Here is a 23,733-nt window from a genome sequence, read left to right on the forward strand (position 1 = left end):
CTCAATCTGTTACTCCACCTGTCTCTCTCTCAACCACCCCTTCACCTCAATCTGTTACTCCACCTCTCCTCCTATCCCCGCTCATCCCTCCACCCCTCCACCTCTCCTCCTATCCCCGCTCATCCCTCCACCCCTCCACCTCTCCTCCTATCCCTGCTCATCCCTCCATCCCTCCACCTCTCCTCCTATCCCCCCTTATCCCTCCATCCCTCCACCTCTCCTCCTATCCCCGCTCATCCCTCCACCTCTCCTCCTATCCCCGCTCATCCCTCCACCCCTCCACCTCTCCTCCTATCCCCGCTCATCCCTCCATCCCTCCACCTCTCCTCCTATCCCCCCTCATCCCTCCACCCCTCCACTCCTTAGGGGGTATCCATTATCTCTCTCTCCTTTTTCCCACGATCTGATCCTGTGTGTGACCCGTGTGTGTGACCCGTGTGTGTGACCCGTGTGTGTGACCCGTGTGTGTGACCTGTGTGTGTGACCCGTGTGTGTGACCCGTGTGTGTGACCCGTGTGTGTGACCCGTGTGTGTTTTGTCTCCGGTCCCAGGTCATGGCAGCCTACCTCGGCTGAGTGGTAAGGTGTCTGATGTGCAGGTCAGTTCCCTGCTCCAGAGCTGCTATCAGAACTGCCAGGCCCTACCCAGGGTCTACCAACACTACGGACCCTCTCCCATACAGCCCCTGTCTGTAGAGATGCAGATACTACTCACTGTATACTACCTGGTGCAACTAGGTGAGAGAGAGAGAGAGAGAGAGAGAGAGAGAGAGAGAGAGAGAGAGAGAGCGAGAGAAAGAGAGAAAGAGAGAGAGAAGGCAATCTGTAACGCTTCAGCGATACAGATTGAATAGCACCCGAAATTGTGCAGAATGTACTATTACATTGAGACAGTGGGTAAAAACCTAGTTGGTAGTACCTGGTTAATGTCGTGTCCCTCCAGGCCCAGACCAGGTCCCGCTGATTGAGGACCTGGAGCAGATCTTCATGCGTTCCTGGAGAGAGTCCCACCTCAGTGAGATCCACCAGTACCAGCAGCCCCAGCCTGGCCTCTCCCTCCCCCAGGCTCCCTACACCCTGCCTGGGCTTCCACTGCCCCAGGCCCAGCCCCTCACCCCCTCCCAGCTGCCCTGGCTGGCCAACCTGGCAGCCTCGTCATGTGGGGGGGGAGTGGTGGTTCTGGGGGAGAAGGCCTCGATGGCTCTGGGGCTGGCTGACACCTTCAGTAGGCTGATGGAGGGACAGCTGGCTCATACCAACTATGTGGTCATCATCTGTACAGCCAAGGGACAGGAGACAGAGTCCTGCATGGTGGTGACAGGTGTGTGTGTAGAGGGATTGGGAGGGGGGGGTGTCATTTTTTTGTGGGTTCCTTTGTCTGTAAGTGTACTGTGTGTGTGTGTGTGTGTGTGTGTGTGTGTGTGTGTGTGTGTGTGTGTGTGTGTGTGTGTGTGTGTGTGTGTGTGTGTGTGTGTGTGTGTGTGTGTGTGTGTGTGTGTGTGTGTGTGTGTGTGTTGTAGGTCAACACCAGTGTCGTGCCCTGACTGAGGGGATGTTCAGTCCCAGTGATAGTCTGAGAGAGATCAGTCAACAGCTGTCCTCTGGCATGACCCAGGAGCTCACTACCTTCTGCAACTCTCTGGGACCTGGTAAGTGAGTGAGTGAGTGAGAGAGAGAGAGAGAGAGAGAGAGAGAGAGAGAGAGAGAGAGAGAGAGAAAGAGACACAGAGAGAGAGAGACACAGAGAGAGAGACATACCTGACCACTGTGACTGACCCAAACTTAAGGAAAGCTTTGACTATGTACAGACTCAGTGAGCATAGCCTTGCTATTGAGAAAGGCCGCTGTAGGCAGACCTGGCTCTCAAGAGAAGACAGGCTATGTGCACACTGCCCACAAAATGAGGTGAGCTGAGCTGCACTTCCTAACCTCCTGCCAAATATTTGACCTTATTAGAGACACATGTTTCCCTCAGATTACACAGACTCACAAAGAATTTGAAAACAAAGCCGATTTTGATATCCTCCGATATCTACTCGGTGAAATACCACAGTGTGCCATCACAGCAGCAAGATTTGTGAGCAATTGCCACAAGAAAAGGGCAGCCAGTGAAGAACAAACACCATAATAAATACAACCCATATTTATGTTGATTTATTTTCCCTTTTGTACTTGAACCATTTGCACATCGTTACAACACTGTATAAAGACATAATATGACATTTGAAATGTCTTTATTCTGTTGGAACTTCTGTGAGTGTAATGTTTACTGTTCATTTTTATTGTTTATTTCTCTTTTGTTTATTATCTACTTCACTTGCTTTGGCCATGTTGCAGTTTTTTACAATCCTTTTGGCACTAATTTCAGAACCTTGTGGTCATTTTTCAAAACTCTAGACACAAAACTCAAAACGGTCATCACCTGTAAAACAGGCTGTCCAATGTTCAAAACATTGCATTGTGCATTCATATCTTTAAAGAACCCTTGCACTTGCAGAATCATTGGTTCAAATAACTCATTTATCATGAAATACCATAGGAACATTCATTTAGATCACCCACACACAAGATACCGATAGTTTCACTGTGTAGTTGTTCGTACAATAATTAAATATTGTAGTACAAAATATGTGATACATGTTTCATTATGGTACTACACATAAATACATCACTGTAAAAGGACTAGTAGAGAGAATACTACAGACACAGTGGAATCATTGAACAAAATATGACATTTATTGATGAAATACAATAAAATCACAACATAGGTTTCTTAGAATCAAAGCAAAAATAATTTGCTACAAAAAAAGAAAAAACAGTTAAAGGTCAACTGTAGTGTTCCTCACCTGGCTTACTGTAAAAAGCAAAACAAAATTACTGTACTTCTATATTTCCATCAAACCTGTCTTGTGGATTTGGCCACAGGTTCTCATCCACATCACAATGGATGTTTTCATTAGCCAAACATCTTGGGAAGAATCTTCGGGCGAATCCAGGCCTGACACTGGTCTGCCGTGATGTCATTGCATGCGTCATCCATGGCCTGGAGAAGGGTGGCTTGTTCATGAGGGCGCCTATCATATACCTTCCACCTCCATGTGGAGAAAAACTCCTCAATTGGGTTAAGGAAAGGAGAGTATGGGGGTAAGTACAGGGTGATAAATTGTGGATGGGCCTGAAACTATGCTTGAGCATGGTGGAACCTGACATTATCCCACACAATGACATAGGTCACGCCATCAGCTCTACACACCTGATTTAGCTCATCAAGGAAGGTTACATTCAAACAGCGAATCATGTGGCTGCCTGCAACTCAATATATAGAGTATATAGAGTAGAGAGCTATAGTTGTTGTCCGACCAAACATTAGAACGGGCAAGATGAGTAATCTAAGCAACTTTGACCGTGGTATGATTGTTGATGGCACACATGGTGATTCCAGCATCTCAGAAACAGCTGCCTTCCTGGGATTTTTACGCACTACAGTCTCTAGAGTTTACAGAGAATGGTGCGATAAACAAAACACATTCACTGAGCGACAGTTCTGTGGGCAAAAACACCTTGTTAATGAGAGAGGTCAGAGGAGAATGTCCAGACTCATTCACGCTAACAGAAAGGACACAAATGCTCAAATATCAGCCGTTTAAAACAGTGGTGTGCAGAAGGGCATCTCTTAACGTACAACACTGTGAATAATTCAGGCTGTTGTGGAGGCAGGGGGGTCCTACCCAGTACTAGATACTAGATAGGTGTACCTAATAAAGTGGCCTGTGAGTGTACAGTAATGTCAAATCTGAAAACATGGTCTAGAAAAGTGGTACATGGGACCATAGAAAGTGTCTGATAAAGAATGATGATGAAATATTACAGCCATAGATAATGTAGTCCAATTGGTTTATATTGTTTGTCAGTTTCCATAAAACTATGCATTAAGAGTAATGCAACAGTTACTTATCATTTTGATCAGTTGTATCAATTGATAGTTAGATCATTGTAATGAAATGAATAGACAGTCATCTCAGATGTAATGTGTGAACTGCATTTTGAAATGGTAATACTTTGATGTTAAGTTGTGTCATTTTAAACAGGTGATTTTAGTTCAATGAACAAATGATCTTAACTTTATGTGTATTGTATCCAAGCAATTGGAAAAAGTGTTAGAGTTTTGAAAAATGTGCATTTTGATCACTGGTTGTGAGTTTTGTGTCGAGTTTTGAAAAATGACATCAAGGTTCCGAAATTAGTGGCAGAGTGATTGTAAAAAACTGTAATATATGTTTCCCATGCCAATAAAGCCCTTTGAATTGAATTGAGACATAATGAGCGAGTGAGAAAGAGAGAGAGAGATATGGTGTGTTTGTGTATATTTACACATCTTAGACTAATGGTTTGGATTTACTGTTTCTCACCATGTGTGTGTGTGTGTGTGTGTGTGTGTGTGTGTGTGTGTGTGTGTGTGTGTGTGTGTGTGTGTGTGTGTGTGTGTGTGTGTGTGTGTGTGTGTGTGTGTGTGTGTGTCAGAAGGTGATATAGATGTGTTGCTGGAGAGTGCTGCTGTGGAGAGCAGGAGCCAACTGACCCCCCTGTCCATCAGTCAGGAGTGTACAGGAGACAGCAAGCCTATAGACAGACAGACGGCCAGAGCTACAGGCATCCCCAAAGAGCCAGCCAGAGACACACACACAGACAGAGCAGAGAGCCCCAAGGCATCCTGCTCAGGTGAGGCACACGCACTGATCAGGAAATGTTTGTAGTCTGACGGAGCTACATACTGTATGTGTGTGTTGAATTGAATTTGTGTCTGTGCTTGCGCATAGATGCTTTTTGTGTATATATTGTGTCTAATATGTGTGTTTCCACGTGTGTGTGTAGAGTACCGTGTGGAGTGGCGGGAGGTACGGCCCATCCAGTTGGTGGTAGCCAGGAAGCTGCTGTCCCATGTGTGTGCCATCGCTGACTCCAGCACTCAGAACCTGGACCTGGGCTCCTTCGACAGGGTCCACTTCCTCATTTGTGTCCCTCCTTCTGAGGTTACCTTCCAACAGACTGTACTGCATCTCTGGAACTCAGGTAACTGTCCCTCCTCTTTTCCCTCGTCCTCTCTTACCTCCTCTTTATCCTCTTCTGTTTCTTTTACTTCTATTCCACCTGTCAACAGACTCCTCTTCTTCTTTCTTTTTTAATTCTTTTTTTTATATAATTATTTATTACAAAACACACAAGGAAGGGGTAACATTAAAGTATTAGAACATGAAAGACAAACAATACAGCATCAAGACACTATCAAACATGTATCAATCTTTCCGCAACAGAGCCATCCTTATGTGTGGGGGTGCGTGTGCGTGTGCATGATAGTGATATAAAATATATGTCAGTTTCCTTTTTTATGATCACAATCTTGTGAAACCCGAACCCTCCAAGATCCCCCACAGTTCCCCAATAGCTGTCCCTCAACCATTCAAGACCCCTCCCACAGTCCCCCCCCCAAATAAAATACAATATATTCCATTCCCCACCCCCAAGAACCCCCCAACACACCAACAACCAAGAGAATGAACTAAAGAGAAAAAAGGAAAAGACAGAAGAAAACAGCAAACAACAATGCCATTTTTTAAATTGTTTTATAATAATTTTAAAACAAAGGACATCAATGACAACTGAAATCATAACAGCAATGCCTACTTTATATATTTGTTTGCATGTCTGGCACTATTACATGTATGTGTGTGTTCTTGTATGTGTTTATTTGAATGAGAGTGTGTGTTTATGCATGTGTACAAACACCTGCACGGCATCAGCCTCAGCAAACCGGCATTAGTTGTAAAAACACTGCCACTTAGTGTCATTCAAATGTACTTTTATTATGTTTTATTTTGACTTTTTTTCCCTTTATCTTTTGACCATCATTCTCTCTCTCACACAGCAACTCCATTCCCACTTGTCTCCAATTCCACATACCAACCCTCAGCTTCCCTCAGCCCAACCCATCTATCTCTGCTGGCCACCCACTTCGTGTTTCTACGCAACACATATCTTTCAACTATGCTATGATGTTTAACGTACAATTTCAATCTATCTAATCGAATAGAATCTACAGATTGCGTGTTGAAGATAAATACTTTTACTAAGAGTATTAGTATATTAGTAATTGACTGACCCGGTCTCTCCAGATCTCCTAACAGTACTATTTCTAGGGTCAATTTTAGATCAATGATATGCATTGAGAAACATTCCTGAACCTGAGACCAGAAACAGGCTTCCTGAGGACAATACCAAAATAAATGGTCTATTGATTCTGTATCCTCACAACAAAATCTGCAGAGCTTCGATGATTTTATGCCCCAAATATTCAACATTTTGTTGGTGGCAAGAATTCTATATAATAATTTTAGCTGAAAAGCACGAAGTCTTGAATCTTGCGTTCTTTTATATATCAACTCATACACCCTGTACCATGGAATCGGTACATCAAAAATCTCTTCCCAACTATTTTGCAATCTGTATGGCACAGTTGTCAACATCCTGGTCCTCAAATAAAACTGGTATACTTTCCTATTTATGATATTTTTATTTCTCCGCCAGTTTTGATCCTTTATTTTGGGCAGACAAACCAGTTCCCTACCTCCTCCCTCTGCCAACCGCCTCCTCCCTTTTTGAGGCAATGCTGTAATCAATTGGTTGTACTCTTGGATTGAGCAGACCATCCCGTACAATTCTGATAACTCCATGAAGGACATAACTCTACCATTACAATTTACAATATCATTTAAGAACAAAATACCCTTTTCAAACATATTTCCCATAAATACAGGTATTTTATCAACCAGCACATTTGAGTTCAGCCATAATATTTGTTGTAATATTTGTTCTATCTTTTCAGGGGGATGAAATTGTAATTGTAGCCAGCTCTGTGATACTTTTTTGAAAAAGACAGATACTTTGAAAAAAGTATCATTTTCAATTAATCGAAAATGAGACATGGCAATCTGCACAAAGGCAAAAAGGTCATTTTTAAACAATGGATGAGCTTTTCTTATTAATCTACTTGAAAACCATTTAGGGTTCAAATAAAACTTTAAATTGTATTTTTTTTTAACTTTCTTCTTCTTATTCCTGCTCGTCCTCCCCCTTCTTTCCTCCACCTCCATCCCTCCTGAGGTGACTTCCAGGAAGTTGTCTTCAGTTCTTGTTCTCCTCTGACTGATGTCTGTTGTGTAGCAGGCTGAAGACACAGAGCCCCCTGCTGGTGTGTTTTATAGAAACCTAGCAGGCTGAAGACACAGAGCCCCCTGCTGGTGTGTTTTATAGAAACCTAGCAGGCTGAAGACACAGAGCCCCCTGCTGGTGTGTTTTATAGAAACCTAGCAGGCTGAAGACACAGAGCCCCCTGCTGGTGTGTTTTATACAAACCTAGCAGGCTGAAGATACAGAGCCCCCTGCTGGTGTGTTTTATACAAACCTAGTAGGCTGAAGATACAGAACCCCCTGCTGGTGTGTTTTATAGAAACCTGGCAGGCTGAAGACACAGAGCCCCCTGCTGGTGTGTTTTATAGAAACCTGGCAGGCTGAAGACACAGAGCCCCCTGCTGGTGTGTTTTATAGAAACCTGGCAGGCTGAAGACACAGAGCCCCCTGCTGGTGTGTTTTATAGAAACCTAGCAGGCTGAAGACACAGAGCCCTCTGCTGGTGTCTTTTATAGAAACCTAGCAGGCTGAAGACACAGAGCCCCCTGCTGGTGTGTTTTATAGAAACCTAAATTCAGAGATGTGTTGGCTCTTGTTACTCAAACTTTCACCTGAAACACATTGATGCCATGTGTGTGTCTGTCTGTGTGTAAAGGGAAAGGGGATACCTAGTCAGTTGTACAACTGAATGCATTCAACTGAAATGTGTCTTCTGCATTTAACCCAACCCCTCTGAATCAGAGAGGTGTGTGGGACTGCCTTAATCAACGTCCTCATCATCGGCACACGGGGAGCAGTTGTTGTTGGGGGTACCTGCCTTGCTCAAGGGCAGAACATCAGATTTTTACACCTTGCCAACTCTGGGATTCTAACTAGCGACCTTAACCACAAGGCTACCGTGCGTGTGTGTGTGTAATCCCTGCCTGTGTGTGTACCCTAGGTGTCCTACAGAATCTGGGGTTGGAGCAAGACTGTCTGTCTCAGAGAGAGGCAGAGCGCTACGTGGTGAAGATGGACCAGGAGGCCAGGGCGCGCATTGATGACCTCATACAGGAAGCAAACAGGAACCCCAACACACTCTTCATCCTGGTTCATGACCACGCTCACTGGGACATCAGCAGGTGTGTGTGTGTTTTTGTGTGTTTGCATGAGTACTCGTGTATGTGCATGGGTGTGTGTGTGTGTGTCCTTGTGTTTCTAACATGATCATAACATATATATCCCGTGGTTCCCAGTGGAGGGTATGGTGCCAGCGGTGGTGACTCCGGCAGTGGGTTGGTGGACAGCCTGCTCAACTCCTGTCAGATCAGAGACGCCAACAACATCCTGACTCTCCACGTCACCTCGTTCCCCTTTGCCCTGCAGACACAACACACACGCATCAGCCCTTACAACGAGATACACTGGCCCTCTGCTTTCAATAATGTAAGACACTCTCTCGCATACACAAACAGTCACACACAGAGAGAGTCACACACACACGTACACTGCTTCCTCAAACTCTCGTGTGTGTGTGTGTGTGTGTGTGTGTGTGTGTGTGTGTGTGTGTGTGTGTGTGTGTGTGTGTGTGTGTGTGTGTAGGAAGTGGATCTGTACCTTGAGAAGACACAGTACTTTGGTGTGTCTGAGCTGCTGGACTCGACTCGTTCAGGCAGCGGTCTGCCTCTCCTCCGCTACGACAGCTCCTTCGAAAGCATGGCCTCTGTCCTGGAGGAGAGGTAACACACACATATACACACGTACATACACATATACACGCACACACACTCAGAAACACACATATACTCACTCATGCAGTCACACATTCACAAAAAATACACAAGATTTAATTTGGGCTATCAATTTCTTTTCCTACTAAATGTTTTATTTATTTAACCTTTATTTAACTAGGCAAGTCAGTTAAGAACAAATTCTTATTTACAATGACGCCCTACACCTAGCCAAACCCGAATGATGCTGGGCCAATTGTGCACCGCCTTATGGGACTCCCAATCACGGCCGGTTGTGATAAAGCCTGGACTCAAACCAGGGTCTGTAGTGACACCTCTAGGACTGAGATGCAGTGCCTTAGACTGCTGCGCCACTCGGGAGCCCAGAAATGACACAAGCATGTAACTAATAACTGAATTCCTTGATTCCCCTGTCCCAGGTTCCCCAAGCTACACAGTGCAGTGATCCGGACCCAGGTTTTAATACAACACTACTGTGTGGCCATGATGGCCGTGTCGGGTCGGTCTGGCTCAGGGGGGCGAAGCCAACATAAACACACCTCCGTCGAGACGCTGGAGATCGTCCAGAGCCTGCTTAGCTCCGCCCAGCGATGCCCCTCCCACCACGGTCACATGGTGCTGCTACGGCTCCCCTCATTGGCTCTGGCAGGGTGGGCCCACCAACGGCTGGTGCGGATCAGACAGAGACTGGGGCTGGGGGAGCGCTTTGAGATCATCCTGGGAAACCCCAGCCAAACCCTCAGCATAGGACAGAGCTTCACTGAGCGCATCAAGGTAAGGTTAAACAACAGGAGAACTGAAGGCCAGCATCCCGGAGTCGCCGCTTCACTGTTGAAGTTGAGACTGGTGTTTTGTGGGTATTATTTAAAGAAGCTGCCAGTTGAGGACTTGTGAGGCGTCTGTTTCTCCAGCTAGACACTCTAATGTACTTGTCCTCTTGCTCAGTTGTGCACCGGGGCCTCCCACTACTCTTTCTATTCTGGTTAGAGCCAGTTTGCACTGTTCTGTGAAGGGAGTAGTACACAGAGTTGTACGAGATCTTCAGTTTCTTGGCAATTTCTCACATGGAATAGCCTTCATTTCTCAGAACAAAAATAGACTGATGAGTTTCAGAAGAAAGTTATTTGTTTCTAGACATTTTGAGCCTGTAATCGAACCCACAAATGTTGATGCTCCAGATACTCAACTAGTCTAAAGAGGCCAGTTTTATTGCTTCTTTAATCAGAACAACAGTTTTCAGCTGTGCTAACATAATTGCAAAAGGGTTTTCTAATGATCAATTAGCCTTTTAAAATGATAAACTTGGATTAGCTAACACAGGAGTGATGGTTGCTGATAATGCGCCTCTGTAAGCCTATGTAGATATTCCATTCAAAATCAGCCGTTTCCAGCTACAATAGCCATTTACAATTTGATGTTATTTTAATGGCCAAAAAAATTGCTTTTCTTTCAAAAACAAGAATATTTCTAAGTGACCCCAAACTTTTGAACAGTAGTGTATGTACTTAAACCGTCTCAGAGTAGGAGTGCTGATTTAGGATCAGTTTTGCCTTTTAGATCACATGAACAGGGATATGGATCTAGCTTAGGGTTGTTACCCCACGTGACAGTTAGCTACAGTAGGTTCCTTAGTGGACAGCATTGTAAAACAATCTCAAAGTAGGGCAGGCGACATATACTGTAACCTTATTCGATCTATTACTGTCCTAGTACTTGGTAAACGCCTGTGTGTGTGTGTGTGTGTGTGTGTGTCCAGACATGGCTGAAGATCCAGGAGACAGACTGGGTTCCTCGTACCTACCTGGAGCTAGAGGCCCTACCCTGCATCCTCATCCTCTCTGGGGCAGACCCCCTGGGAGAGTCCCTACCCAGGTACACACACACGCACGCAAGCACACACATACACACACACATACGCAAACATTGGATTGGTTGATTGATGTATTTTCTCTGTCCTCCGACCAGATCACTGAAGTACTGTGATCTGCGTGTGATAAGCTCCTACTACCTGCAGCGCACGGCGTTGGAGCAGGAGCTAGGATTGGCGGCCTACCTGGTGAGGGTGGAGTCCCAGGGGTCACAACCCCACGGCCACGCGCCCGACCTGGGCAGTGACCTGTCAGAGAGCGACTCAGACAAACTCAACAGCACCGACAACGAGGAGAAGGAGGGGGGAGAGAACGGTGAGAGATGTTCAGTTAAATACAACTAAATTCTAGCAATTAAATGAGACAATATCAGGTGTTTCTAACACTTAACAACACATTTGACTGTTTATATATCAACAGTATAACTCACCTCTGTGTTCTTCTCTATATCAACAATATAACTCACCTCTGTGTTGTTCTCTATATCAACAGTATAACTCACCTCTGTGTTGTTCTCTATATCAACAATATAACTCACCTCTGTGTTCTTCTCTATATCAACAATATAACTCACCTCTGTGTTCTTATCTATATCAACAATATAACTCACCTCTGTGTTCTTCTCCATATCAACAATATAACTCACCTCTGTGTTCTTATCTATATCAACAGTATAACTCACCTCTGTGTTCTTATCTATATCAACAGTATAACTCACCTCTGTGTTCTTCTCCATATCAACAATATAACTCACCTCTGTGTTCTTATCTATATCAACAATATAACTCACCTCTGTGTTCTTCTCCATATCAACAGTATAACTCACCTCTGTGTTCTTCTCCATATCAACAGTATAACTCACCTCTGTGTTCTTCTCTATATCAACAGTATAACTCACCTCTGTGTTCTTCTCTATATCAACAGTATAACTCACCTCTGTGTTCTTCTCCATATCAACAATATAACTCACCTCTGTGTTCTTATCTATATCAACAATATAACTCACCTCTGTGTTCTTCTCCATATCAACAGTATAACTCACCTCTGTGTTCTTCTCTATATCAACAATATAACTCACCTCTGTGTTCTTCTCTATATCAACAATATAACTCACCTCTGTGTTCTTATCTATATCAACAATATAACTCACCTCTGTGTTCTTCTCCATATCAACAGTATAACTCACCTCTGTGTTCTTCTCTATATCAACAATATAACTCACCTCTGTGTTCTTCTCCATATCAACAGTATAACTCACCTCTGTGTTCTTCTCCATATAAACAATATAACTCACCTCTGTGTTCTTATCTATATCAACAATATAACTCACCTCTGTGTTCTTCTCCATATCAACAGTATAACTCACCTCTGTGTTCTTCTCTATATCAACAGTATAACTCACCTCTGTGTTCTTCTCTATATCAACAGTATAACTCACCTCTGTGTTCTTCTCTATATCAACAATATAACTCACCTCTGTGTTCTTCTCCATATCAACAGTATAACTCACCTCTGTGTTCTTCTCCATATCAACAATATAACTCACCTCTGTGTTCTTATCTATATCAACAGTATAACTCACCTCTGTGTTCTTATCTATATCAACAATATAACTCACCTCTGTGTTCTTCTCCATATCAACAGTATAACTCACCTCTGTGTTCTTCTCTATATCAACAATATAACTCACCTCTGTGTTCTTATCTATATCAACAATATAACTCACCTCTGTGTTCTTATCTATATCAACAATATAACTCACCTCTGTGTTCTTCTCCATATCAACAGTATAACTCACCTCTGTGTTCTTATCTATATCAACAATATAACTCACCTCTGTGTTCTTCTCTATATCAACAATATAACTCACCTCTGTGTTCTTCTCCATATCAACAGTATAACTCACCTCTGTGTTCTTATCTATATCAACAATATAACTCACCTCTGTGTTCTTCTCCATATCAACAGTATAACTCACCTCTGTGTTCTTATCTATATCAACAATATAACTCACCTCTGTGTTCTTCTCTATATCAACAATATAACTCACCTCTGTGTTCTTCTCCATATCAACAGTATAACTCACCTCTGTGTTCTTATCTATATCAACAATATAACTCACCTCTGTGTTCTTATCTAACCCTCTTCCTCTTCTCTTCCCTCTAGCTCTGAAATCTGACCTCCCTGGCTTGGGTCACACCGCTCCCTCTCTCCCTCACCCTCCCTCAGTTCTCCAGACCCCCCGAACCTTCCCCGGCAGCATTGCTGCGGACCCCCTCCATCCCCACACCACCCCCCCAGACCCTCACCGCCCCCCCAACACCCAGCGCCGGCCCTCCAAGTCCACTTCCTTGGATTCCTCCTCCCCCCTACCCCCCTCTCTCCTTCAGGGCTGCTCCTGGGCACGGGGGGTGAGCCGCCCCCCTTCCCTGCTGCTGCCCCGGGGACTCTATGACATCATCAAGGCGTGCCACGGCAGCGGGCTGCCTCGCTGCACCTCCTTCTTACCACACCGGTCTGTGACCTGGGCCAGCTCCTTCAGGTAGGAAAAGTCACACACACACACACACACACACACACACACACACACACACACACACACACACACACACACACACACACACACAGTTGAGTAAGATGATGCTGTATATCAACGTTTCTAATGAAGCTTTCCCTTCCTCTGTGTCAGACCTCTGCTGAGTAAGATGATGACGTGTACAGAACAGTCTCTGTATTACCGCCAGTGGACCATCCCACGGCCTCACCACATGGACAGCAGCAACCGCCCTGCAAAGGGGTGCACAGACAACTTCCATCCCCGCAGACTGCTGCTCAGCGGACCCCCGCAGGTATACACAGACATACACACATGCAGACTGCTGCTCAGCGGACCCCCGCAGGTATACACAGACATACACACATGCAGACTGCTGCTCAGCGGACCCCCGCAGGTATACACAGACATACACACATGCAGACTGCTGCTCAGCGGACCCCCGCAGGTATACACAGACATACACACATGCAGACTGCTGCTCAGCGGACCCCCGCAGGTATACACAGACATACACACATGCAGACTGCTGCTCAGCGGACCCCCGCAGGTATACACAGACATACACACATGCAGACTGCTGCTCAGCGGACCCCCGCAGGTATACACAGACATACACACATGCAGACTGCTGCTCAGCGGACCCCCACAGGTATACACAGACATACACACATGCAGACTGCTGCTCAGTGGAAACACGCCCACACCATACTGCCTCCTGTAAACTCTTCAGGTGGGGAAGACAGGGGCGTACCTCCAGTTTCTGGGCATCCTGTCTCGTATGCTGATCAGACTGATGGAGGTGGACATCTATGATGAGGAAGATATCAACTTCAGTGAGTTACCATGACAACACCCCCATAACCACTGTGGCTGTGGGTCTCTGAATTGTGTTTTACACCTCTGTGCTATTGTATATTAGAGCAGTGAAGAGTGCAGAGCCTTAATAGTCCAGCAGCTCATTGTGAGCACCTTCCATTCAACTGAATGTGATGACAGATAGATACATCATCTGGGCCGTGCTGAGACTTCAAAACTATCATAGCCAACGCTCCAAGATTCTAGAAAACAGCTGTGCAGACGCGGAAGCGGTTTGGACTCTGATAACCCTACATGAGGTTGTTTTAAGGCACTATTAGCTGTTATGAATGTATTATGAATATATACATATCTGTGTTGTATAGGTGGTCAGCTGGAGCGTGTCCAGTACCAGTCAACCTGTGCCTCCTGGCCAGTCACAGACACACTGAGGGGCATGCCGTTTGACTACACCGTCCACGACCCCAAATATGAAGACATCAGCACTGTCTACTGCCCTGACTACTACCCCAACATTGATGGTTGGACATGGAGCGGGACATCTCTCTAGGACCATAACATTATCATAGGCAGTCTTACTAGATCATTGTCTTGGGCCTCCTGGTCTCTTGTTCTACTATTGTAGAAAAAACAAACTAGATAACCAATGATTGGCTAAACTCTGTAGCTGTTTACAGTATGTGGTTCTGGTTCTCAGATGCTCTATGGTAATTCCATGGTTGTTGACTGGTGTTCTCCTGGTGGACTAACCCCCAGCCCCTGCTCTCCCCCCAGGAATCCCCAGACATCAGGAGGACGTGTATCTGCGGAGGCGTACGGACAGAATCAAACTGTCTAAATACGCAGCCTACAATACCTACCACCACTGTGAACAGTGTCACCAGTACATGGCTTTCAACCCCGGATACCAGGTGAGCAGAGAACACACACACACACAGTCTCAAACACACACACACAGTTTCAAACACACACGGTCTCAAACACACACACAAACATACACGCACACACACTGTTTATTATTAGTTGTACTAATCAGTGCTTAGTTGGTCTTTAATATATTGTTATGTTGTATCTCTCTTGGACATGATCATGTATTCTATATCTGTAGATACATGATCATGTATTATGAATATATTCTCATTTATAAATATAAACATGCAGTGCCTTCCAAAGTATTCATACCCCTTGACCTTTTCCACATTTCTAAAATTGATTCAATAAATAAAAATCCTCCGCAATCTACAAACAATACCCCATAATGACAAGGCAAAAACAAAAACTATAAGACTCTAAATTGAGCTCAGGTGCATCCTGTTTCCATTGATCATCCTTGAGATGTTTCTGTTTTTAATTTTTTATACATTTGCAAAAATGTCTAAACCTGTTTTTTGCCTTGTCATTAAGGGGTATTGTGTGTAGATTGATGAGGGAAAAAACATTTCTTAAATCAATTTTAGAATAAGGGTGTAACGTAAGAAAATGTGGGAAAAGGCAAGGGGTCTGAATACATTCTGAATGCATTATAGATGTGTAGATGTATATCTATTCTATATATTTTATATGAGTAGATGTATGATAATGTATTCTATATGTGCATACAGTTGAAGTTGGAAGTTTACATACACTTAGGTTGGAGTCATTAAAACTTGTTTTTCAACCAATCCACACATTTCTTGTTAACAAACTATAGTTTTGGCAAGTTGGTTAGGACATCTACTTTGTGCATGACACAAGTAATTTTTCCAACAATTGTTTATAGACATTATTTCACTTATAATTCACTGTATCACAATTCCAGTGGGTCAGAAGTTTACATACACTAAGTTGACTGTGCCTTTTAAACAGCTTGGAAAATTCCAGAAAATGATGTCATGGCTTTAGAAGCTTCTGATAGCCTATCATCATTTGAGTCAATTGGAGGTGTACCTGTGGATGTATTTCAAGGCCTACCTTCAAACTTAGTGCCTCTTTGCTTGGCATCATGGGAAAATCAAAAGAAACCAGCCATTTTTTTTGTAGACATCAACAAGTCTGGTTCATCCTTGGGAGCAATTTCCAAATGCCTGAAGGTACCACATTCATCTGTACAAACAATAGTACGCAAGTTTAAACACCATGGGACCACAGGTACAAAAGTATCTATATCCACAGTAAAACGAGTCCTATATCGACATAACCTGAAAGGCCGCTCAGCAAGGAAGAAGCCACTGCTCCAAAACCACCATAAAAAAAGTCAGACTACAGTTTGTAACTACACATGGGGACAAAGATCGTACTTTTGGAGAAATGTCCTCTGGTCTGATGAAACAGCTTGGTCGCAAATGGGTCTTCCAATGGACAATGACCCAAAACATACTTCCAAAGTTGTGGCAAAATGGCTTAAGGACAACAAAGTCAAGATAACAACCTGACCTCAATCCCATAGAAAATTTGTGGGCAGAACTGAAAAAGCGTGTGCAAGCAAAGAGGCCTACAAACCTGACTCAGTTACATCAGCTCTGTCAGGGGGAATGTGCCAAAATTCACCCATTTTATTGTGGGAAACATTTGGCCCAAATTTAACAATTTAAAGGCAATGCTACCAAATACTATTTGAGTGTATGTAAACTTCTGACCCACTGGGAATGTGATGAAATAAATAAAAGCTGAAATAAATCATTCTCTCTACTATTATTCTGACATTTCACATTCTTAAAATAAAGCGGTGATCCTAACTGACCTAAAACAGGGAATTTTTACTAAGATTAAATGTCAGGAATAGTGAAAAACTGAGTTTAAATGTATTTGGCAAAGGTGTATGTAAACTTCCGACTTCAACTGTATGTATGATAATGTATTCTATATGTGTATTTTATATGTGTAGATGTAGGAAATCTGTATTATATATGTTTATTCTATATGTGTGGATGTATGATAATATATATATGTGCATATGTATAATAATGTATTATATATGTGTAGATGTATGATAATGTATTCTATATGTGTACATGTACAATCATGAATTTATATGTGTAGATGTATGATCATGTATTCTATATGTGTATATGTATGATAATGTATTCTATATGTGTATATGTATGATAATGCGTTACATATGTTCATTCTACATGTGTAGATGTAAGGTAATGTATCTTTATGTGTAGATGTATGATAATGTATTCTATATGTGTAAGGGCAGGTGCTTGGAGAGGAGAAGCAAGTACAGGGAGTGAACATTTAATTCATAAACGTATGTATGATAATGTATTCTATATGTGTATTCTATATGTGTAGATACTGTACATGATAATGTATTCTATATGTGTACATGTTCAATCATTAATTTATATGTGTAGATGTATGATCATGTATTCTATATGTATGGTAATGTGTTATATATGTTTATTCTACATGTGTAGATGTACGGTAATATATTCTCTATGTGTAGATGTATAATAATGTATTCTCTATGTGTATATGTATGATAATGTATTATTTTTGTGTATATGTATGATAGTGTATTCTATGTGTGTAGATGTATAATAATGTATTATATATGTTCATTCTACATGTGTAGATGTATAATAATGTATTCTATATGTGTAGATGTATGATAATGTATTCTATAGGTGTAGATGTATAATAATGTATTCTCTATGTGTAGATGTATAATAATGTGTTCTTTATGTGTAGATGTATAATAATGTATTCTATACGTGTATAATGTGTGATAATATATTCTATATGTATGATAAGGTATTTTATTTGTGTAGATGTATGATAATGTATTCTATATGTATAAATGTACAATCATGAATTTATATGTGTAGATGTATGATAATGTATTCTATATGTGTATATGTATGATAATGTATTGTATTTGTGTAGATGTATGGTAATGTATTATATTTGTGTAGATGTATGATAATGTATTCTAAATGTGTAAATGTACAATCATGAATTTATATGCGTAGATGTATGATCATGTATTCTATATGTGTATTTGTATGATCATGTATTCTATATGTGTATATGTATGATAATGTGTTATGTTTATTCTACATGTGTAGATGTATAATGTTTTATTTGTGTAGATGTAGGATAATGTATTTTCTTTGTGTACTGTATATGTGTAGATGTATGATAATGTATTCTATTTGTGTATTGTATATGTGTAGATGTCGACCCTGCATGCCTTCACCTTCTCCCACCTGCTGCTGGGGGAGGAGATCCAGCTCTACTTCATCATCCCCAAGTCTAAACAACACCACTTCAGCTTCAGCCAACCAGGAGGCCAGCTAGAGAGCATGAGACTGCCCCTCACCTCCGATTGGGTAATCTAACTAAGCCCCTTACCCTTAATACTAACCGTAATACCCATTCTCTACCCTTCTTCCTGAGGTGTGCACTCATTCACTCCCCTTTATGGATGTGAAATAAATGGATTGGTTTAAGAAATAGGGTGCTAACTCATTACAGCAATCCAGTGCCTTTAAATCTGCTAGGGGGATTGAGCAGGTACACATGTCAAGGAGAAGAGTAGAGAATTGTACCATAGTAGCACACAACTAACCCCTTCCTTGAACCCACAATCAGTGAAGTGAGGATGCACTGCATAATCTCACCACCAGGGAGCTCCCAAGAGCCTATTTTTCCTCTCTTACTCCTTTCTTTCTTTCTTCCTTCCTATAATACTTCCATATCTGAAACCTCCACTAACATATACAGTCAACATAATACATAGTATAGAAACCCTGAGAAGATCAAATCGTTGCGGAACCCACTCAAACGTGTATATGTTTCTCGTTCCCCTATCAGAACCCAGACTGTATCAAGAGTCCCATCTTCACCCCAACAACAGGTCGTCATGAGCATGGCCTGTTCAACCTGTATCACGCCATGGATGGGGCGGCCCACCTCCACATCCTGGTCATCAAGGAGTATGAGATGGCTGTCTATAAGAAGTACTGGCCCAACCACATTATGCTGGTGCTGCCCACCATCTTCAATGGAGCCGGGCTCGGTACGCTATAACCACCTCCACTCTCTTTCTCACTAACTAACTCACTCATTCTCTCACTCTCACTCCCCCTCCCTTCATCCATCTCTCACCCTCTCCCCCCACACAAACAAACAAACTAACAAACAAACTAACTAACGTACATTATGAGATACAGAGACAATGTCTCCCTCTCTGACCTCTGTCCCCTCCCCCAGGTGCGGCCCACTTCCTGATCAAGGAGCTGTCCTATAACAACCTGGAGCTGGAACGCAGCCGCAGGGTGGAGGGAGGAGGGCCGCCAGCCGACGTCTGGCCCTTCATCATCCTCTCTGACGACTCCTGCGTCATGTGGAACGCTGTGGACCTGGACTCACACAGGTATACAGTCACACTCACACACACACACACACATACACACGACAAGGATTGATTCTCAGCTACACACACAACAACACAATTTGTTGTCCTTGCATTGCTCTGTAATCCTCTCTCTCTTTCTCTCTTCCAGTACCTCAGGCCCTGTAGAGAGGAGTGTGTCTCTGAAGCAGGTGCTGCAGCACATGGAGGCGTGTCCTGACCTCACACAGTTCGGCCTCTGTGGGATCAGGAAGTGGAGCAGTCACTCCCCAGGTCAGGGGTCAGGGGGAGGAGCTCGTCACAGGGAGCCTTTCTCCAGAGGACACCTCCACGACTTCCTGCTTCTAAACGTGGACCTGACCCAGGGCGTCCAGTTCAACCAGAACAGGTGAGACAGTAGAATAGAATTGAATAACATGCTAGAATAGTCCTGTACAACCAGAATGGATTAGAGAGGACAGACACTTAACTTTAGATAAGTAATTTGTTTTGGAAGAAGAGTGTGGTGGCAGGTTGAAATGGTTTCTATGTGAACCATCCCTCACTCTTTCTCTCTGCCTCTTCTCTTTCCCGTCGCTCCTCTTCTCCCACTTTCCTCTCCTCCTCTTTCTCCTCAGGTTTACGTGTGATGATGTGGACTTCACCCTGCGAGTCCACAGTGCTGGTCTGCTCATCTGTCGTTTCAACAACTTCAGTGTGATGAAGAAACAGATCTCTATTGGAGGATACCACACCTTCATCATCAAGAACAAGGTACAGTCTTTTACACACACCCACAAAGACACACACACACGCAACCACACACATACATACACTCACAACATCATCTTCAAATCAAATGTGGTGTTCCGCAGGGATCGATTCATATGATGTGATGTCTCAGTTGTAATGTTGTTGTAACGTTCATGCTAGGACCATTGTAATGTTGTTGTAACGTTCATGCTAGGACCATTGTAATGTTGTTGTAACGTTGATGCTAGGACCATTGTAATGTTGTTGTAACGTTGATGCTAGGACCATTGTAATGTTGTTGTAACGTTGATGCTAGGACCATTGTAATGTTGTTGTAACGTTCATGCTAGGACCATTGTAATGTTGTTGTAACGTTGATGCTAGGACCATTGTAATGTTGTTGTAACGTTGATGCTAGGACCATTGTAATGTTGTTGTAACGTTCATGCTAGGACCATTGTAATGTTGTTGTAACGTTTATGCTAGGACCATTGTAATGTTGATATATTGTGTGGTTTCAGATGACTGACGTCCCCACCTCGGTCCAGCCGTCTCAGTATATCTGTGCCCCGGACAGCAAGCATCCATTCCTGGCCACGCCTGCACAGCTACTGCTGGAGAAATACCTGCAACACGCTAGCCTGTTCCCCCTTAGCACATGCAACTACACACACCCCATACTGTCTGTAGACTGCTACCTCAACCTGGGGCCTGAGGTACACACACACACACACACACAAATACATATGTGATTGTTTCGATGTCAGATCAGTCATTGGGGCCTCTCTCTTTCCCTCCCTCCCTCCTTCCTTCCCTCCCTCCATCCTTTCCTCCCTCTCTCTCTTTCTCTCTGTCTCTCCAGGTGACGGTGTGTTTTGTGAGTTCTAGACCTCGCTCCATCAACATCTGTACTACAGGGCTGCTGTTCAGCGGCCTGCTGCTCTGCTTCTGGGATTCCTTCGTCACGCCAGGATTCCTAAAGAACTTTCACTTCCTCAAAGGTAAACGCACACAGACCCATGCAGGCAGACCCATGCAGGCAGACCCATGCAGGCAGACCCATGCAGGCAGACCCATGCAGGCAGACCCATGCAGGCAGACCCATGCAGGCAGACCCATGCAGGCAGACTCACACACAGAGAAGTCATCACTTCTTCAACAGTATTCTCTCTTCCCTCCTCCAGGGGCGGTTCTGTGTGTGATATGTGCTGACCGCAGCTCTCTGAGACAGACAGTGGTGAGGCTGGAGCTCGAGGACGAGTGGAGGTTCCGGCTGAGTGACGAGTTCCAGACAGCCAACGCTAAAGAGGACCGGCCCCTCTTCTTCCTCACAGGGAAACACATATGAACCCCCCCCTAACTCCTAAACCCACGAATCTCAACCCGAACCCCTCATCTTGAACCCTGCTGTATGATCAAAACAGAAAGCCAAAAACTGTCTGTACTCTTCTGGTGGATCAAGCCAATAACCCATGAAGAGAGTATCTGCTAGTGAATATAGCTATGAGTCTGCGACTGGTATGGCTCTGTTTACTGTAGCATTGCTGTGGTATTTACTACAATACTACAATACTCCAATCAACCCTCCACCTCTCTGTTGTGATTTGTTACAAGTCATCATTCCACAGTGCATGCCACCATTCTTATTGTAGTTAATGAAGTGTCGTTTTTTTTAAGACGTTTTTTGTGATATACAATGATTAAATATTTAGCATATATTTTGACAGTTTTGTGTCATGTAAAAAGTACTTATCTATGTAAAAGAAGATGTTTTCTTTAGTGATTTCACGCCAGTGTTCTTTAAGAGGTGTTACGTGAGGACTCTTATGTGTATGTGGCTCTCATTTCTGACGCTCCGTGTTTGTGGTCTCCTGATTATCAATATGTTGAGAAACTTAAATTGATGTTGTCATGTTCTATAAACACAATGTCCTGTATGTTTTACAATGTATAAATGTACATATTCTGAAAACAGTCTGAATCTATTTTACAGTATCTGCTGTTTGTTATGCTGTACATCCGTCCAGGTTGGTGCTCTTCTGAATGATGTTTTTTACCATCAGGTCCTAGAGAGCCACTCGGAGTGCAGGCTTTCATTCCAGCCCAGCACTAACACACCTGTTTCAAATAATCAACTAATCACAGGCTGTAGTCTGGACCAGGAATAGTTGATGCAGGGCTGGAACAAAAGTTTATGCACCCATTTGCTGTCCATCGTGCTGGAGTCATAAAACCCTGCTCTAAACATTGACTCACTGCACTTCACACATCTCTCACTGCAACTCTTGTTTCCCACCACTAGGGGGTGGTGTCTCCCTCTTTATTCCCCCCTTGGAATTATTTTTTGTGACACATAGGAGACTCGACACTATCTGTGGCCAGCAGAGGGCAGCACACACTATACATTTAAACTGACAGTCAACGGAAGCTATTGCCACTGGGCTCAAGTTGAGGACAGATAAGAACAATAAATCAAGTCCAATTGAAATGTGCCTTACTGACACCTAACAGTGTTACCTTACACCTACGTTTTCCTCTTAGCGAATCACTAAGAGAATCTGTCATTATGTAAGAGTCTTGTGGCCTACTGTAGTTATACAGTATTATACAACGGGTGGGTCTAATCCTGAATGCTGATAGGTTAAAACCGCATTCCAGCCGGTGTCTATTCCACAAATTGCCACTGGCTAAATCTATGACTTTAAAATGCCTTTTTACTCTGTTCCATCTGACTGCGCAATCCATTGTCTCATCAACCCAGCCAAGCAATTTATGAACTTTATTTCCAGTACAAAAAGCATCTAGACATTATCTCACATTTCTTTTAGACTAACATTTAGTTTTCAACACCAGAGATTTGTATAAACCTTGCTGTCTGTCTCTCTGACATTTGCAACATTGTTTCAATATTCAAATACGATATCCTGCTGTCCCATAGTAATGAACGTGTTGGGAGTCAGGATGAGACAGACAGGCAGGCAGTGTTTCTCAACCAGTCAAAATCATGAATCAGCTGGCATCATTTTTATGAATATAAATATATATATATATACACAAAAATATAAATTGAAAAAAGGTCAAATGAAACGCAACTAATTTCCAGTCTTTCCAACCTCAGGTTGAAGTGATTGTGTTACTGTAGTTGTCTTGTTGGCTAGCTCCTATGAACAACAGTGTCCATACCTAAGTTTTTCCTCTTAGCGAATCACTAAGAGAATCTGTCATTATGTAAGAGTCTTGTGTCCTACTGTAGCTATACAGTAGTGTACCCCTGCAGTAGATAGTGGTGAGACATGGTGCAGTTCTGTACTAGCTAGGGCAGGAGGGGGGGGGGGGTGGACAGGGGTTCCAAGGGTGCAGATAGGGACATCTATGGCCATTCAATTGAGCTGTGTATCCTGGATTGGAGGGACATGTTGAGTTGACCTACCCGTCTAGCAGCCTTTGATCCAGGGGGCATAGAGCAGGGATTGAGCAGCCAGGTCACCTGTGGTACAAGATCGTA

The 23,733-nt window shown here is 43.4% G+C and overlaps 1 protein-coding gene across 6 annotated transcripts in view; it reads left to right on the forward strand.

Annotated features, from left to right (window-relative positions):
- Positions 1 to 22,202, forward strand: part of LOC115172802 (protein GREB1) — an 81,837-nt gene extending 59,635 nt beyond the window's left edge. For 3 of the 6 annotated variants that reach the window (XM_029730560.1, XM_029730563.1, XM_029730562.1), the window contains 24 exons: positions 552 to 737; positions 943 to 1,320; positions 1,520 to 1,648; positions 4,521 to 4,718; positions 4,872 to 5,069; positions 8,125 to 8,305; positions 8,420 to 8,609; positions 8,766 to 8,902; positions 9,334 to 9,688; positions 10,671 to 10,786; positions 10,880 to 11,097; positions 12,949 to 13,324; positions 13,472 to 13,937; positions 14,070 to 14,172; positions 14,521 to 14,676; positions 14,930 to 15,066; positions 18,316 to 18,471; positions 18,956 to 19,160; positions 19,355 to 19,517; positions 19,648 to 19,884; positions 20,114 to 20,249; positions 20,750 to 20,944; positions 21,091 to 21,229; positions 21,413 to 22,202. In XM_029730560.1, coding sequence (XP_029586420.1) covers positions 552 to 737; positions 943 to 1,320; positions 1,520 to 1,648; positions 4,521 to 4,718; positions 4,872 to 5,069; positions 8,125 to 8,305; positions 8,420 to 8,609; positions 8,766 to 8,902; positions 9,334 to 9,688; positions 10,671 to 10,786; positions 10,880 to 11,097; positions 12,949 to 13,324; positions 13,472 to 13,937; positions 14,070 to 14,172; positions 14,521 to 14,676; positions 14,930 to 15,066; positions 18,316 to 18,471; positions 18,956 to 19,160; positions 19,355 to 19,517; positions 19,648 to 19,884; positions 20,114 to 20,249; positions 20,750 to 20,944; positions 21,091 to 21,229; positions 21,413 to 21,576 — 4,919 coding nt within the window. In that variant the 3' untranslated portion in view covers positions 21,577 to 22,202. The remainder of the gene's footprint in view (positions 1 to 551; positions 738 to 942; positions 1,321 to 1,519; positions 1,649 to 4,520; positions 4,719 to 4,871; positions 5,070 to 8,124; positions 8,306 to 8,419; positions 8,610 to 8,765; positions 8,903 to 9,333; positions 9,689 to 10,670; positions 10,787 to 10,879; positions 11,098 to 12,948; positions 13,325 to 13,471; positions 13,938 to 14,069; positions 14,173 to 14,520; positions 14,677 to 14,929; positions 15,067 to 18,315; positions 18,472 to 18,955; positions 19,161 to 19,354; positions 19,518 to 19,647; positions 19,885 to 20,113; positions 20,250 to 20,749; positions 20,945 to 21,090; positions 21,230 to 21,412) is intronic. The other 3 variants (XM_029730564.1, XM_029730565.1, XM_029730561.1) reach the window with 3 other exon arrangements.
- Positions 22,203 to 23,733: the final 1,531 nt, after the last annotated feature.

This window comes from Salmo trutta, chromosome 33, assembly GCF_901001165.1.
Source record: "Salmo trutta chromosome 33, fSalTru1.1, whole genome shotgun sequence".
Classification (NCBI taxonomy): domain Eukaryota; kingdom Metazoa; phylum Chordata; class Actinopteri; order Salmoniformes; family Salmonidae; genus Salmo; species Salmo trutta.